The 18,444-nt window shown below is 32.9% G+C and overlaps 1 protein-coding gene across 1 annotated transcript in view; it reads right to left on the reverse strand.

The window, feature by feature from the left end:
• LOC129226806 (spermatogenesis-associated protein 7-like) overlaps nucleotides 1–18,444 on the reverse strand; it is a 31,859-nt gene that overhangs the window by 4,305 nt on the left and 9,110 nt on the right. The window contains exons 5-9 of the mRNA XM_054861434.1: nucleotides 14,869–14,996; nucleotides 8,984–9,364; nucleotides 5,483–5,682; nucleotides 1,234–1,311; nucleotides 1,097–1,154 (exon numbers count right to left, since the gene is read on the reverse strand). Of these exons, the coding sequence (XP_054717409.1) occupies nucleotides 1,097–1,154; nucleotides 1,234–1,311; nucleotides 5,483–5,682; nucleotides 8,984–9,364; nucleotides 14,869–14,996 (845 nt within the window). The remainder of the gene's footprint in view (nucleotides 1–1,096; nucleotides 1,155–1,233; nucleotides 1,312–5,482; nucleotides 5,683–8,983; nucleotides 9,365–14,868; nucleotides 14,997–18,444) is intronic.

Genomic DNA, 18,444 nt, shown 5'->3' on the forward strand with positions numbered 1-18,444 from the left:
ATTAAAAATTTTCGTGTAGTTTTGTTAAAAATAGATCACAGATTTTATAATTGAATACCTATTCCGAAATATTAATTCTAACCAATGCATAGGGGCTTATTTCACTGAAAAGTCGTAGGTGTACGAACACTTTTGGGAGCCACTGTATGTGGGGACGTGAGTATCTATGTCGGATAACTCAAGAACGGTAAGTCCTAGAAAGTTGAAATTTGGTACGTAGACTCCTAGTGGGGTCTAGTTGTGCAGCTCTCCTTTTGGTTGCATTTGGGTGTTTTTAAAAGGGTCTTTTGCCCCTTTTTGGGGGGAAATCATTGTTAATTTCGATGCAAACTCAAGTGGTGTTATAATTTGGCGGACTTGGCAATATATCGCCAGTCTTCTGGTCGCCAACTTGGCGACAAATTTGGCAATTTTTTTTAATTTTTTTTTTAAAATCTAATTTTAATTTGACCACTGTTGGTGATGTTTAGAGAGTAACTATTGAACCACATTAAAATTGCCAGTAATGGGGAAATGACATTAAATTGTAGTAAAAGCAAATCATGTGATGCACACATCAGCTCGTTAAATTAGAAGAACAATAAATATATATAATAAAACCTCGTTTATCCATAGTGACTACGATGAAAGGCAACCCCGAAAGTCGAAAACCTGAATAACTAAGGTAATATGGACAATAAAAGAAAAAACAAATCCTTCAATAAGCAGACAACATTTATTACAACATAAAAAACAAACAAAATAATTTTGTTACAAACAAATGTAATAAAATTATATAGACTTATTTACTAAACATTAAAAAATATTCTTTTTTAACTGCATCATTTTCTAAACTAAAAACTAATTGATTGTGCGCTGTTTCAAACCCGTGTGGTGTTTGAATTAACCATGAGCATACAAACGCTTAATCATTAACAGATCCAAGTAAAAAAGGAATGTTTGGCACACTTATATAGGTACGTTTCTGCTATCATAACTTAAAATTACTATGCATGTGAATATAAAACTTAAAATATGCTACAAATTTGATATGAATTAACGGGAGCTGGATAAACAAGGTTTTACAGTTCTATCAAAAGCAAAGCAAAATGCCTACCTCATTACCATCATTCTGATGAAATTGCCTGTGAAAATCAAAAGCACGCTGGATTGCCCTAAATAAAGGAAAGTATATTATCATTTAAAATTTCTTATGATTTAGTATAAATACATCTTTCCGAGAGAATCATGTACCTGTCAGAATAAACTCCACTTCTTAAAATGTCTTCCGTAACTTTACTAAGAAAATTTAAATATTTGTCTTCTTCATTCCTGTAGAGAAAATTATTTATTAAACATAATTGTTGAAAATTCCTATACATATCTTTGTATTTATAAAACAATTTAAACAATCAATTTTTTAAAATCTTATAGCTGTCTTCACTTCAAAGAAAAACATGCATTTTCCCTCAAATTAAGTATCATAGCTTACAAGCTATTCTAAGAATTTTTTGCAATGTTCAACTATTCTTTAAGTAAATGTTCATCTTTTAAAGTTTTTTAACTTTTTTTAAAAAATTTTACTGATCTTTCCATAACACCCTAACTCACTGTTTTCCATTCTGTGGGCAATGCTGACCTAGAGAAGCAACAAAATTTTTGAAGGGGACACGCAGTTGTTAATAATAAATAATTTTTAATATCGTAAAACAAGGGAACATTGCTCCTCCAGGGATAACATTGCTCCAAAAAGTGTAAAAGTTTTTGGGTCTCGAATTGGCAACTTGCCTACTTGTTTACTGTTATTTTCTACCTAGTTGAAAGAAATTCCGCATTGTCAACCACTTCATCACTGAAGTCCTCGAAAATCAGTAAAAAAACTTATACACTTTTTAGAACAATGTTATCCCTAGAGGAGCAATGTTCTCCCATTTTACGGTACACTCTTGCTCGTTTTGTGCCTGATTCAGGCATATTCACAACAAAATTGTATATTTTGCATTACTGTATATTTTTGAAGAAAATAGGTTATAAACAGCGACAAACCTAAACAGTGGCCCTACTAGATGGCTCTGATGCTTAACAAGCCTGGACAATTTAATTTTTCTGCGTTAAACCCCATTTTGCAATAAACCACACATTTTGACCGCAAGAGGCGCTGAACAGAACCCATGCATCCCTCAATCAATGGAAACAGAGGTTCCCTGTAGTGTCCTCTTTGTTGCCATGAGTTTCAGCAATTGTCAGGGAATATAAGCATAAGCAAAATTTAGTGGGGCCATGACTAAACAATACTCAAAATCCACTTTTTAATTGTTGCCAAAAACAATGAAAAATATTAGTATTTATAAAGTTAATTTTGTTAATGAAAATTAACAAACTAATTTCAAGGTTGAACTTAAGCAATGTGGATGAGGCTTTCACCTCATGACTTGACTTGAATTATATGCTTGCTTAATTTCAGCCTTTAATTAAGAGTCCACTAAAGAATGGGATAACCAGGCTATCGATGTATTGCATGTAGTTCTGCCTTAGCCCTGGCTTTGGGGCAGTAACTTGCTGCTTAATACACAAGTTTTGTTTGCAATTCTAGAGTTGAACCGCACCATGTCTGTGGACTGTCACTGATGAAATATATGTACTTTTATCTACGAATTTGTTGGCACTCACAGCTTCATTGAGATGACATCTGCTTCCAGCTCGATTAAGATTTAATCTTAATCCAGCTCGATTAAAATTGATCCAGCTTTGCGATCAATCCCTATTCCAGACTGATGGAAAGATATCATGAACAAAACTGAAGTCTCTGGATAGGATAAACGGGCTGTCGGTGTATTGCACGTAAAAAAAAGGTTGGTTAGAATCATACTGTTCCGTCAAAAGTTATTGAAGGGAAAGAGGGGGGAGGGGAACAAATCAACAGGCACATAATTTTTTTATCTCAAAACCCCACTTTTCAACTTTTATTTTTTCAACATTTATTTAATTATTTTTATTTATTTTAGACTTTTTTTTTTTGCTTTTAGAGATATTTTTAAGAGGCATTAATCTTCTTTTTCTTCATTTTTTTTTTTTTTTACTTTTATGGGAAAGTAGGCTAAAAAGAAAGGAATATAGTAATAAAAAGTTTGGAAACCACAGCCCTAACTTACAAAATAAAAATTAAAAGTCATATATTAAAAAAAAATTTTTTTTTTTTGAAGTTGACATTTGAATTATTCTATCTTTTAACCCATTCCTTGCCCCGGCCGATACAGGATCGGCCGCGCAGTTTATGTTAAAACTGCCCCGGTCGATTCAGGCTCGTCGTAAGAAAATGGTTCCTAACTGCCTTCGACGAACCTGTGTCGTCACGGCGTTTCTAGCAGTTTTTGCTTCGGCCTGCTATAACTTATAGTATTTCAAGAAACTGTTGATGTAATTTATTTTATTTTACTAAGATATTAACCTTTCAAGTACTCTTGGATGGGACACGTATAATGTTTTAAATATTCAGGCAATACATTTTTATCTTTTCGTGGAAGTTTTGCTTCTTAGCATTCTGGCATTTGAACTCATAATGAAGAAGTGTGAAAATGTTTCCTTACTCATTTTACCAATATTTCTTTGCTTGAATAAAGCAAAGAAACGGAAATATTTTTTTCTTGTTATCAAAGATCCACCGTCTTACACAAGCATCCTTAACTAAATGTTTCATAATCCTCAAATTTTATAATTTATTTTATGCAATAATATTTTTTTAAATTCTCTTACATATCTTAATTTTGTACGAGTATGTTTTTTTTTTAATTATAATGTGTTTACTATGCTTTTTATTTATTTGTATACTATTATTATTTTTTATTTATTTATTTATTTATTGATTTGTTTATTTATTTTTAAATGATGATATTTTCAAACTTTAATTATAACTTTTTATATTCGCGGCACCTTTTGATGGATTTTTAGTGATACGGTTTTGAATGTTTTTAATTTCACAAACAAAAATTATGACAACCACATTGACTATACGTAATAGTTGGCCATGAAAAAAAAATAAAATATATACTACACTACAAATGAGATGATAATATCTTGAGTTCTTTTCGCTTTACTCATACGAAACGAAACATTCCTTTTCTCCCTTTCTTTTTCAGATTTTATTTATTGTTTTAAAATAGCTCCAATGTTTTAATTGCACCTTCTTTTATGAGATTTTAAAAATAGAAATAAAATATTTGGTTTCTTTTCAATAATCAAATTGCCTTAATTAGTAAATAATCCTATGAAACTAACTAAAATTTATCCAAGTATGTTTAAAAAAAGAAAAACAATCCGACTCGATTTCAAGCAAGATTTTCTTTTTTTTTCTTCTGAAGACATGTTCCCAAATACAAGCAGTAAAGCTTGCTTTGAAATCCCTTTCTGATTCAAACTGTTTTGTTGTAAGAAAATAATGCAGAAGGGTTGACCACAAGACACCAAGGGGGACACCTCCTTAGGGATTCGACCTCTCCCCAGGCTGTCTCTGTTATTCCTCTCTCAGCTGGGAGCTTTTAGTTGCATCCACAAAAGTATCCTTTAGGGAAATAGGGGATTAGCCGCAAGTTTCGATCTTTTGTAATCATTTATCTTTAAAATACTTCCCACGCTTGAGCAACTGATATCTGGACACTCAGAAGGGATTTAAAAGTCAGAGTTACGATAAAAGAACCGACCGGCTCTGTGTTTATTGGTCGTTTTGAAGGGTATCAAAAGTATATATCAAAAGGAACCGAAGAATACTTTTTATCCTCTTAGAAAATCATTCCCACAGTTTAAGCGTTTTTGTCCATTCAATTCCCATGCTCACAGGTTGGATCGATCAGTCAATTGTTTGAAGAATGTTTTGTTGAGCCCTTTTAAAAGGTAGATCTTCTTACATTTAACAGTTTTGATTTCTTAAGTGTATAAAAAGAAAAAAAAAATGATATACTGAGATAAAAGCAAAAAGAAAAATAAATCAATAAAATAATTAGTGTTATAAAAATAATTGCTTTTCGTCCTATCCTCTATTGTTTATTATTTTCCTGTTATTTACTGTGTAAATTTAATGAATATTTTAGCACATATTAGCAACCTCGTATTTTATTGCAATACTTAATCTAGTACCTAAAAATTAATAAAGCGGAGCGATTTTCGAATGCAAGCTCAACAGCAAAAACAACATTAAAATCCCGATAGCAAAATGGGGAGAAAAGTGCTGTTACAACGTAACAAAAAGCAACTCCGTTCGTTATCTGCGGCATGCGCGTTAAGGGGTTTAGGGCTGGTTAAAAAATAAGGTGGTTCTAAAATGAACAAGCATTCTTCTGTGTTCTCGTATTACGTATGCTCTTTCTACTCTTACACTGTTTTAATAATTCTTATAAATTTAAGAAAAAAATATTTATTCACAAAACTTAGTTTTGTAAATTATTAAGCAAAATTGAACTATTGGGTAAATATAAGTTCATAAGCATGCAAAAGAATAGAAAAATCTTACTCATTAAGCCTAGGAATTCCACTGTAGTTTGACTGGTTTTCCTGATAGTTATGTAACTGAGAACTTTTATTGTAAAAGAAGTCATGGTTCCTCAAAAACCTCCTACTCATTTGTGTCTCTTCATCGACAGATTCCTTGACAGGAAATGCCTCTGCTTTCTCTTCAGAAGCGGTATCTTCATCTTCATAACTTTCAAATGTCTGCATAGAAAGAAAAAGCATTTCAATCAGATATGATATGATTTGTGTCAAATTATGTTCCCCTTCTTTAAAAATCTTGGTATAACAGTTGAATCACAGGAAAATAAATTTTTATGTGCCAGAGATTAAAAAAATACTAGTTCTTAAACAGTTTAATATGCATAACATGAATATCACCATAAAAAACTGAATTGGCTCTTGTTTTAAAGATTAACTAGTTGCCAGAGATTCTTTAGCCGCCTTTGGGGGCTGCTTACGATAGTTTTTGCAACCGGCCTGCGGCGAATTGATTCACTGCCTTGTGAAGTCCCAATAGTACACTGCCTTAGGTGGTGTACTTTAGGTGTTTCACCTTTTCTTGCCAAATGTGGCAGTACATTAGTTAGTGAGCAGTACATTAATTTTGATGTGGCGCACCTCTAGAATTGTTCCACTCCCACCCTACATGCCCCTCCATTTATCACTAAAGTAAATCATTTAATCACTTCCACTTTAAACAGAAAGAGAGAGAATATAAGTCGTAGAAAAAAATGCCCTAGAAAATGCCTAGCTTACACATTTCCCTAGGTGAGAAAAACGTAACCTTGAAAAAAAAAACATGGGTAGTTTTTGGCAAAATGCCAGCGTATGCTTTCCTTCAGTTGATAGAAACATCCTTGAGAATTGACTCTTTCATTAATAAATCCACTAATTAAAGTCATATAAAAAACAAAAGCTGCCTAAACATGATGCCAGAAAAATTACGAATCTATAAATACCTAGTGGGATTGTCAGTTCTCTGGCGTTCAGAAGAAGTTAGACTGGCATACATGGATACATAGATTATACACTCACTTTTTAATATGCAAGATGCATACCATATAATATACTAAATGCTTAAATGAATCAGTTTTTGTTGAAAGGGCATACATCAACTTATGAACAGTGTTGGCATATTCCCTTTCAGCAAAAAGTGATTCAAATATCAGTTAGCAAAATTGGTTCAGAATCTACTTGTTATAATAAGTAATATTTGATTTTCAATATTCTCAAGCATAAAAAAATAAATACTGCAATAAAATCAAAATTTTTTAAATAAAAATGAAGTCTTAAACAAAATTGCACGAAAAATGCAAGGATAAAAAAAAAAAACATGCAGTAGCTTTCAGTAAGTTACCGCCCTATAGCCAGAGCTAAGTCAGAAATACATGAAATACACCGCCAGCTCAGTCATTCCAGCCGAGGACTGAAAATTTCGTGCTTTTGCCAAATTAAGTACATTGAATATGAGCAAGATGTATTCAGTAAATTACCGCCCATTAGCAAGGGCTAAAGCAGAAATATGTGAAATACACCGCCAGCTCAGTCATTTCCAGCCGAGGACTGCAGTTTCGTGCTTATTAGCATTCATCAGCCCGGCATAGGAAAGGACTGAGCTGGAGATGGAAAACCTCTTAAGGAAGCCAAGAGTGTGAAACAAACTGGTAGTTAATATAGAATTAGCAGACCAGACGAGTGACGGAAGCAATGGTTCGGTTCAACTCGAAGATTGAACGCGAGCCAAGGTATATTCAGTAAATTACCATCCATTAGAAAGGGCTAATTTTCGCACTCTTGGCTTCCTTAAGAGGTTTTCCATCTCCAGCTCAGTCACTTTCCTATGCCGGGCTGATGAGTGCTAATAAGCACGAAACTGCAGTCCTCGGCTGGATATGACTGAGCTGGTGGTGTATTTCACGTATGAGCAAGATGGTTTGCTAACTTTAAAATAGGGTTGCTTTAAACTTGCTGTTTACAAGCACTCGGTCATAATGAGAAAAAATCATGGCCCTTTGCAATTGTTATAAGCGACTTCTACTGTACTTCAGTAGGGCAGAGGCAGGGGTGCCCACATAGGGGGGGGGAGGGGTCATGGTGCAGACTGCGCCATAGAAGTTTTTAGGGGGGATTGTTTTTAGGGGTATTTTTCTTACTTTGAGGAGGGTCTTTGTGGTCTTTCGGTGAGTGCGCCCTTGCTCTTAGGGAGGTTGGCACGCCTGGCAGAGGTGCCCACCTAGGGGTGGGCCATTGAAATTTTTAAGGGGGTGTTTTGAGGGGTATTTTTTGCTTTTAGGGGAGGTCTTTGCAATATTTATCGGGTGCGCCCTAACCCTTAGGGGGGTGGGCACCCCTGAATAGGGATATCAGACACATTGTTGCTTCCCTTGAATGGAAGCATTTATACTGCATATTTAAACTTCATCCAGGAATACTGACCCATCCCTTCCTCATCTGGCATGTTTGACAAAAAAAAAAAAAAATAAGTATCCTAAATACAATTATTAGTTTTTCTTTGAAAAAATATCATTGTTTTGTATTTGAATGTCTCATCATAAGGTTGAACTTATGATGAGATACCTAATTAGATCCTTTTTGAAGAAATGGATGCATCTCAACATAACAGTCCATTATCAAGTCAAAAAAATAAATATGGTTTCTGAAAATCTTTTAAGTTTAATTATGTTACTAGCTGTGTCGCTTGGCTTTGTAGGGTCCACCTCAAAAATAAAAGCTATGTCAAGTGATGCGTGTTCAACTATCAGGCATAAACAAAAAATATATATATATATTTAAAAAATTGATAAAATTTTGAGGCAGATTGCGGAAAAATAACCAAAACGGAAACATTTTAAATCCCCTGATTACAGGAAAAGTCTTAAAACAAAAGCCAAATTTTATTTCTTCATATTTGAGAAAAAAATGGCAACAGATCTTTCTTTTCAATGATTTTCTTCACGCTACAAATTTTAATAAAAGTATTGTTAGGGAAAGTTGAGCTGAAGCACTGAATAATAATTTAAATGGAGGAAAGCCCTTGAAACTTAGGAATTTTATGTTGAAATCCAAGCATCATAATTATTATATATATATTTTTTTTTAAATTGATATCTCCGCTAATTATTATCGAAGGATTATGCTAAATAGCCAAACATGAAGACGGGATGATTATGAAACCATCGATATCTGGTTCGATGTCAGTTCACTGTCATTCGGGAGAAGAAGCTTAGACATAGATACATAGGTACATAGATACGTACGCTCAGTTTTTAATTATATAAGATATAGAAGTAGAGTCTGTATTCTTAGTAAAGTTTGTGTAATAAAATAATAATCTACCATATTTGGAGTCTTTTTAGAAGGTTTTATGCAACAATTGACAAAGCTGTTAAAATAGAATCGCATAAAATAACAAAATAAAGGGGTTTTTTTTTATCCTTGCTTTAACTAACAAAACAATTCCCGACAACTTTTAATTAACTTTATGAAAAGTATGCAAACTTACATCAGATGAATGTGATCTAGTAATTTTTTTCTTTCTAACTGGAGGATTGTAACAATGCATTTCTTTCAGTTTTGACTTGGCGTTCGGATTGGCTAAAATTCTAGGACAGAAAGGCTTCTTAGGGCGGATAAACTGCTCTCTGTGCTCTTTCATCAAATCTCCTTTGATTTTCTTTCTCCTTGCCATCCGGAACTTTTCATTCCTCAATTGTATTGATGAAGGTTCAGCATATAACAAAGAATGTGAGAACAAGTCCCCATTCTTGAGAGCTTCTAAATACCAAGATATTTTATCAGCAGTAGTGCTCCTGGATGCTGAGAAAGGGATACCAGCCTGAATGGCTTTATTTACTGAAGAGGCTCTCAAACTTTCGTTTGCATCCTAAAAAAATACATACAGTAAGTCTCTTTTGGGTTGAAATATTTATAAACAAAATGCTGAAGTGCAATACTGGACAGAAAGACTGAGCAAAGGCCTGGTAGGGTAAGCTATTGTAAGTAAATTGTTATATATTAACAAATTAATTTTCTTTTTTCAAATTTTTTGTTATTTGTCAAGTAGGAATTTGGCCCATACAGGGGTGATAGTCAAGAAGAATAGAAGAAAGGGGAGACGCCCAAAGCCGTAAACTTGCAGCGCGCACTTGAAGCCGTGGACAGAGCGGGTAAGGGAGAGGAGAAGGGGAAAACTCTACCCAAGAAAGCAATGGTATTCAATGTAGAGTAATAGAGAAAACGTTCAGAAAGAGAAATAAATGTGTGGCACTTTTATAATTTTTATTGTCGGAGCAAAAAAAAATGCTTTATTTGTCACATACAACAATGAAAAAAGCTATTTCTTTCGAGATTTTTTTTTTCTTCATATTTTTATTCATTTTTGTTGTTAGTGAATGCATTTTTGGAATGTAGAGTAGTTGTTTATTTCCCCTCGATTACCACACAATTTCAAAAGCTTAAACGCACTTAATTAATGAAAAAGTATGTTTAAAACTGCCTAATTAGAATTAGAGTATAAACACGTAAGAAATAAATTATACTAAAAAATGTGGATGCCTTTAATCTTAAATTTTGAACATTGTTTGAAAGAACTACAGAATGTACCAAGTACAGAAAATGCCTTTATTATAAGCAACAAATATTGACACATTGAAAGTAAAACACAAATGTATGACAAAAATTTAAATTTCTTAAAAAATACTCTTAAAATAGCCAAAAATTTAAATAATTTTTCTATTATTTTCTTTGTCAAGAGCTCTCTTCAATACGTTTAGTTTTAAAAAAAAAATCTGCCTTGTAGTTCAAAATTTATGTATTGCTTAAGCCATTTGCACAAATGAAACATTTTTATGCACTGTATTTCTGGAATATTAAACTTGTTTTTAATTATGACAGTTAAAATATGATGAATAACATTATATATCATAATATGGTGTAGCAAATTTATAGTTTTCTTGCATTAAAAAAAATGTTCCATCCTCTTTTTTCTATGGTTCTAGTAGAGATATTTCGAACAAGAAATAAGTTATTCAAGTTGTGTTGCCAGGGTTGGCAAGTATTTCGCCACAGGTGAAAAAAAAACATGGTTTTCCCTTTCCAGCAAAAATAGATTTTTTGCCAGTATTCAAAAGGGAACAAAAAATGGAATTTTTACAGACAACTTATGTAGTTTTTTTTAAATTTTTCCCTCAGTAAATTAATAAAAGATATTAAACATGCTTTAATTAAATTCTAGTTTTGGTTGTCTTTGACATCTAGCTTAAAATAAATGTAAAATTAAACTTGCTTAAACGAATGCTTCCAAAGATTGTTATTATTTTTTTAAATAAAAATTGAATTTACAATTTGTATTTGAGACAGGAAAATAAATGCAAAGAATGATTGTCTCAAAGGACTAGACATTACCAATTCTCAACTACTTTTCCTCGGGTATCAATTTCCCCAGTCAGGAGAGAAAAGATAATTTTCTATATTATTTGACTATTTTCAAAAAAAAATTAAATACAGTGAAACCTGCGTAAGTTGACCACTTGCGGTGCAGTACTTTGGTGGTCAACTTAGACAGGTGGTCAACTTATAAAGGGGGCAATGATTTATTTTTTTTTTTTTTTTGAATTCTTGCACCATGACACCTTTTGTAATTCTTGCAATTGACACCTACTCTTTCTGTTTAACTCACTTTCATTGTTTAGCATTACTTTGAAACAAATAATTTAAGATATTATTCAAATATTTTTAGAGATTATTTTCCCAGAATGACGTATAATGTGTCGTAAAAATTTAAAATTTCAGTAAATAGATCAAAAAAAAAAAAAAAAAAAGCCTTATTCTTTATGAAAAGTTACTTATTTTACATTAATAGTCCCCCAAAAATTTATAGCTAATCAAAAATTACAAATTTTTCGCTTAACAACAGAAGAAAAACAAGTTTGGAGAATAAAAGGGTTCTTAGTAGTTTTCCCATGTGGTTAAACTCGAAAGGAGGTTTAGTTATGCTGCTGTTTCATTTAGTTGGTAAAATGCTGGTCTGGCATCAAAAATATTCTTGGAAAGCTTTAAAAAAAATAAAAAAATAGTTTGCTAGATAAAATTTTAAAAAATAAACCAAATGGTCAACTTACAAAGGGTTTTTTACAATACTCCAAACCAAACTTGGTGTTCATTAGTGGTCAAGATAGACAGGTGGTCAAGATAGAGAGGTGGTCAAGATAGAGAGGTTTTCCTTCATTATATAAGATAGGACTAATTCCGTTCCTGACAAAAGCGGTCAACATAGACAGGTGGTCAACTTACAAAGGTGGTCAACTTTACAGGTTTTACTGTAGCTTGAAAATCTAAATGAAATCTGGGAAAAGAATAACAGTTTAAATTTTTGATGAGGTTGGTCGTCCTGCTCGCAAAGGGTTATTTTTGCCAGGATAGTGGCAAAAACTGGAAAAACAAGTACAACAGTTGTACAATTTGAATAATCCAATTGAAACTTAAATTAAAGCAAACCAAGACTAGGTTCTTCATTAATATAAACGTACAATTAAAACAATTTAAAGTAAACTAGGGGAAATAGATAATGATTTAAAACTTGCATATTGCATTGCAATGTTTAAGAAAATATCCTGATATACCGGATCCAACTGAATTTGAATGAGCTTTGACTATTTTTAGGAGTAATTGTCAATAATAAAATTTCATTTAGTATGAATTATACATTTTTATCACATTTATATTTCACACTATATAATCATAGTTGACCTCTTATAATTTTTATTACTCTGTTGGCATTGCAAAACTTGCACTTCTTCCCTGCTAAAAATTAAAAGATGAGAATTTTTTATTTAATAGTTAGGACAGTTTAATATTTTATACCAAAGTCAGTGAGTTGATTTTTATTGCTTTTTACTCTCCACTTTCTTTCTGCATTCATAAAATAAAAAAGAAAAGCATTTCACTAAAACAATGGATTACTGTTCCACTGATGCAATTTAATATTTTAGGTACAAAAACATGAAAATTATTAGAATGCAGTTAAAATTACTATGATATTAAACACGTTATATCCAATCCCCATAAATGAAGCAAATCTAGTTTTGCCACTTTGGCAAATATGGGCAAAAAATAGTTTTGCCAGGACACTTTTAGAATTTTTTTTTCCTACCTTTGGAGAAATGTGCCAAACCTAATTTTTAAAAAAATTTACTTATCTGAAATTTTATGTTTAAAAGAATTAGGCTAATAGAAAAATTTTACTGCATTATATTACAACATGTTGTGGTGGAGGTTTAAAAGGATTACTTTTGTTACTAAATGCAAAATTTGCAAATTATAAATAAATATAATAAATAATAAAATTGATAGCTAAAAAATTTCATTCCTATATCTTTGTTAACAGAACTCAATTCTACTTTCTCTAATTTTGTTTTTGCCATTTTTTCCACTGTCCTGGCATAAATGACGTCATGCCCGCAAAATGTCTAATCCTTTGTATTACCCACTATTGCCCTTTAAAGTGCAATAATTTTGAATATAATTGTCTAAGTGAATTGCTTTTTTTTTTCAATATTTTTTCACCCAATACCTAAAACTTACATTTAAATATTCTTTTATAATGGCACGAAAGATATCCCTGGAATCTTGTTTCCCGGTCTGTTTGTACACCCGTACACAACAGAAGCGGGCATTTTAGTTAAATCAACAGAAAATATTCACTATTAAACACAGCATTCTAGGTAAAATAGCACTGATAAAGCCCTACAAACCCGAATGTTTTGGGTAGACTTTACCCCGCGCCAGTTAAAACCGGTTACGGTTTTAGCTTCAGGTTTTGTTGCGTTAAGCGTCTCCCCTTTCTTCTATCCTCCTTGGTGATAGTGGACTCATGTAAATTTTTTTGAAAACAGTACCAAAACAATGAAGAAACTTTATAATTCAGCAAATTAAGAAACTAATGAATGAAAAAAAGCAAAATGTTTTCATCCAACAATTCTCTACTTTCTGCAGTCACAGAACCTATGTATACAGATACGTGAACGACCCCCTCCCCCCCTTAACCCACCCACCATAGTAATATCAGAAAACACCAATTCTTTATTTACAAAAATTTTGTAAGTACCAATGTTTATAACATGCACCAACTTTTTACCCCTATCCCCAGTTGCTTAGTTTTGACAAACTTGTAAGATCTTTTGACTGTTGTCATGTTGCTGGGACTCCTAATTCTTCCGTATTCTTAGAAATTTCTAAATCATATTGACTTTTGGAATTCAATAAATCATGAAAAGAATTGATGCATAAGTAGCAGCACAGATAATTTTTTTTCTTCATGATGCATGGTTGACCTGCCAGTTTTTATGTTTTACATAAACAGTAGCGTACCTAGTATAGGTGACACCCGGTGTGGCAATTTGTGGTGTCACACCGTTCCCCCTCTAAAGCAAAAAAATGTAAAAAAAGGTTCTAATATTCTATGTAAGCATGAAATTCATACAATTTTCAGTCTCAGTACTTACAATATGAACCTAATCCTGAGTACAGTATTCACCCTATGATGTGGGGGGGGGAGGAAGGGAAAATTTTCAAATTTGTAGTTGTAAAAGGGCATTTTAGCTTCATGTTTTTCAGAAACTTGCAATTCCACTTCGGGTGCCACCCCACAGACTGGTGATACCCGGGGCGGACCACTCCCCCCCCCTCCCCGTAGTGAAGCCATTGACATAAATGTAATAACAAAGGAATTTAGAGCCAGGGGCCGATACAGAAATAATTTTTGGAGGGGGGTCAGAAATTGAAACATCTCCCCTCCCCCCTCCTCGCCTCCCCTGCCGCAAACAATATTTCATAATTAAGTTTTCATTCCTTTTGACCAATTAATCTACTTTTAAACATTTCAAGCCAATTAAACACTAAACCTTACAATTTCACCAAGAAGCTATAAAATGAGCGGTTTTAATTCACCATTCTCTTTTCTTGCAAACAAAAATACTTTTATTCAAATATGCTTTGTGTGTTTTGCGTTCTTTTTAAATAACTAAAAATATATTTATGTTATGGAGAAATCATTTAAAAAATAAATGACACAGTTGGGAGGGGGCCTTGGCCCCCTGCCCCCCCCCCCCCAAATCTGCTACTGTTTAGAGCACATATTTCTAATGCAAGTCAAAACAAATTTCTTTGTGATAGGATCCTCTCTCAGAATCAAGATTTGAATGCAGGGTCTACTCTTGCCAATCAAGAATTTGAAACTGACTTCATTTTGCTACTGCAAATGCTGTGATCTGTTCGTGATCATACATTTTGCAGTGCCCATTTTGGGACCTAAAAAAGATCCGATGAGACCCCTAAGGCTGATTCACGAAAAGAAAAAGAAGAAGAATTCAAAATTGAAGTCTCTAAAACCTCTTTCAATTGATGGGGACTTCTAGAAGAACTTGGTAGGCTGACATCATCCAAAAAATCATTCATGCCAGATGCTAGAGATTCTGGACGAGTCCTTTGCCGGAGTCCTTTTTTCTTCCTGTCTGTAACTATAAAAGATAGTAAAATGTTAGATTGTTAAACTATCTGAAAAATACTCTTTTGCATTTAGGTTTTGAAATTTTCATGTGAAATGTGATAACTTCAAAAGAAAAGGAATTTTATGTTTTAGCAAATTGAAACATGATTGTCCAAATAAAAACTTACTTAATATTTTAAACCAAAGTATCAGTAGCATAAAATCCAAATCCTAGATAATATATGACTCACATATATCCAGGGTGTAAACAAAAGTACTAAAAGGTTCTGAAAAAATATACTGCGTGAGACCCAAACATAGGGGCTTTTGTTACAATTAGAAATTTTTCATAACCAAAGAGTGGCATTAGAGTTTTACTAATGGAATATTTTAATACAGCATGAAATTGTTTCCATGTAACACCAATTCAATATGTATCTCATCATTGAGAATTACAGCTGTCAGACAATAAAAAAACATACTGTGTTGAAAAGCATTTTAGAGGGTGTACCTTACATATGATGGCGTATTGCTTCTTTTAATTGGGACAAAGAAGTAGGCTGATAATGGCATACACATCAAATGAAACAGCACAACAACCAGAAGTCACAAGATACAGCATCTAAAGACCATGGGGGCCATTCCTGCAAAAAACATCAACAAAGACCTTGCTGTCCCCGAACGTGCACCTCAAATGTCGTAACAGGAGTACCTATGAGCGGAGGTGCTCCTTCGACTGTAAAAGTTGTTGAATGAAGTGCTTGCCTCTCTTGCTAATAAGTGATGACTTTATTTTTTATTACCACTCTACTTTGTTCACCTGTGACAGATGTGGTTTGAAATGCATCATCATGCAGGTCCTCAAAGAAAAAAGGGCCTTTAATTCAATTCCAGTGCCATCTTTTGGTCAAAAACTTAATATATATTTTTTAAAAAAGGATCGAAAGTGAAAATCCCCATGTTCTTGAAGAGATATGCAAGCCGCATCTTTTTACTGTAAAAAGTTGAATAATGTTTGGTTTTGAAAGATCTACTGAATTTTGAGTCACTGTATGTGTAAAAGTATTGAATACAGCAATTTATTAATATTTTCTCTTTTTGAACACTATTCAGAGAAAAGAAGTTTTTATTTTTTAAGTATAATACACTGAATAATTGTGATGATTTTTCATGAAAGAAATACAAGAAAATAACTTTTTCTAATTTTAAGAACTTATTTTTTGCCATTAGGTTATGAACAACAGTTTTCTCTTAGCTATGATCATGAAATAGAATATTAAACAAAATTATCTCAACTTCTCAGATTTAACTCATTTACGAGCTATTTAAAACTTTTTATTTTGTTCTGTCTCACTCTGTTTTGATTTAAAAAAAAAAAAAAAGAAGACAGAGACCCGTCAAAATGCAGAAAACTTGCCCCCTACCAAGGATAAGAAAAACCACACCTTCCATTATCTAATATTTTCGAAGTTCTAAAAACGAGGAGTTGTCAGGAATGAAAGGATTCAATTTAAAAAACCCAGAAGACTAGAATCTACCCCTCAGTCTGGACTTTTTTCCTCTTTCATAAGAAAGAAAAGACTAATGTGCCAACAAATTAAATGTTCTACATCTTTTCTTCCGTGTATATCTCTTTCAGTTTTCCCCAACCAAAAATTGCCATTATTTGCTGGTTCAAGTAGCCAATCATAGTTGGAGGTTTGATGGTCTCTCCTAGAAGAGCTTTAGCACTGATTAGATAGGGGAGAAAACCAGTGCATTAAAAAATGAGTCGTTAATGGAGGTGGTCACTATATAGAGGTAGTCGCTTATACAAGTTTCACTGTATAATGGAATAACTCACTTTATACAAATACAAATGTGACAACCAGCAACAGGCTGTGGGCCCAGCTAGGCTGGCCCACAGCCAGCAGTCAATTTATTAGTCCCCAATGAAGATCAATGGTCCTTTTAAAGCTATCCACCCCCTTGCTCATTACCTCCTCTTTGGGTAAGCTGTTCCAAGTGCCCACAGCCCTACTGAAGTGGCAATTTTTCCTAATCTCCAAGTTAGCCTGACATTTGAATAGTTAAAACAGTGACGCCTCGTCCTGCTTTCCATGCAAAAATTTATTCTATTAACATCTTTCATTTTGATAATTTAAACAGCTGAATCATGTCCCCTCTGACTCTCCTTTGCTCCAGGATATACATATTAAGTCTGGTATCATAATCTAAATCTGAAAGTCCCCTTACTAGTCTAGTTACCCTTCTTTGAACCAAGGTTGGGTTTTGGACTGTCCAAAACTGGTTTAGGACAGGACAGGTGGTTTTTACCGTCCAAAACTGTCTAAAAATGTCCAAAAGTGTCTTAAACTGTCCAAAACTATGCTACAGGTGTTATCTAATTAGTGATGTGGATCGGGTAAATACCCAGTGGGTAGGTAAATATTTTTTGGGTATTTACCCGGGTATTTACCCAAGGCCTGGGTAAATACCCAAAAACTGGGTATTTTACAAAAAAAATGCAAAAAGGGAATGAGAATTTTTTTTAAGAATCTAAATATGAAATAATTGGTAAAACTGATACATACATACGTATTACACAGTTTATAATATTTTTTATCAAAAGACTTAATGAAATTATGAAAGAAACATATCACGAACCAAAGAATCTTTCTTTTCAATGCCATAATTGAAGAAGATGTTTGCTTTTTTTTTTTTTTTTTTTTTGTAACCAGTTAAGCTTTTTACTTTTTGTAGAATTGCTTTTTATATGTGAACTTTGGTTATCAACATTTATTAGGCATATCCAACACATTTAATGTGAATATCATAGTAGATTGCTGAGTTGTTTCACACAATAATTCTTTAAATATGTGATCAAAATACAAATTTTAGGGAAAAATTTATTGTTTTGTATATAGTTGGTTATACAAGGTGTTTCGTTTTAACCTGCAATACCTTTATTTTTGCAACCATTAGTCCTAGATGCTTACTTCCAATTGCAAAAATATTCAGATGCAGAGTAAAGATATTGGAAGTTTGAAGCAAAAATAAAAATGAGTCAAAAACTTTTATACGGCTCTAGGTCCCCTAACTTATATTTAGAGAAATGATCTGAATTTAAAACTTACTGACACAAAAAAACTTGACATTTGTGCAATGAAAACTCAAGGAGATATTCCATTTGAAAGTTTTAAGGGACCATGCAGAAGATGAGATTAGAACTTATTACCCTTTCAGAATAATGACAGGTTGGCAAAGTAAAAAACACAAGGTATTACATTTTTCATTTCTACTCAAAAATTCATGCAAATGTTAAGCCGTGATACGCAAAACACGCTGCAAAACCTTGAACAATTTGAAAAATCACTACTCTGCACACATATAATTTTATATAAACACTCATTAACTGCTATATTTTCCCCCAAAAGATGTTACTGACGGCGAGTGTAAAATGGTGTAAGTTACAAAATGCTGCGTTTCATATCTGAGTG

This window comes from Uloborus diversus, chromosome 7 (genome assembly GCF_026930045.1).
Source record: "Uloborus diversus isolate 005 chromosome 7, Udiv.v.3.1, whole genome shotgun sequence".
Classification (NCBI taxonomy): domain Eukaryota; kingdom Metazoa; phylum Arthropoda; class Arachnida; order Araneae; family Uloboridae; genus Uloborus; species Uloborus diversus.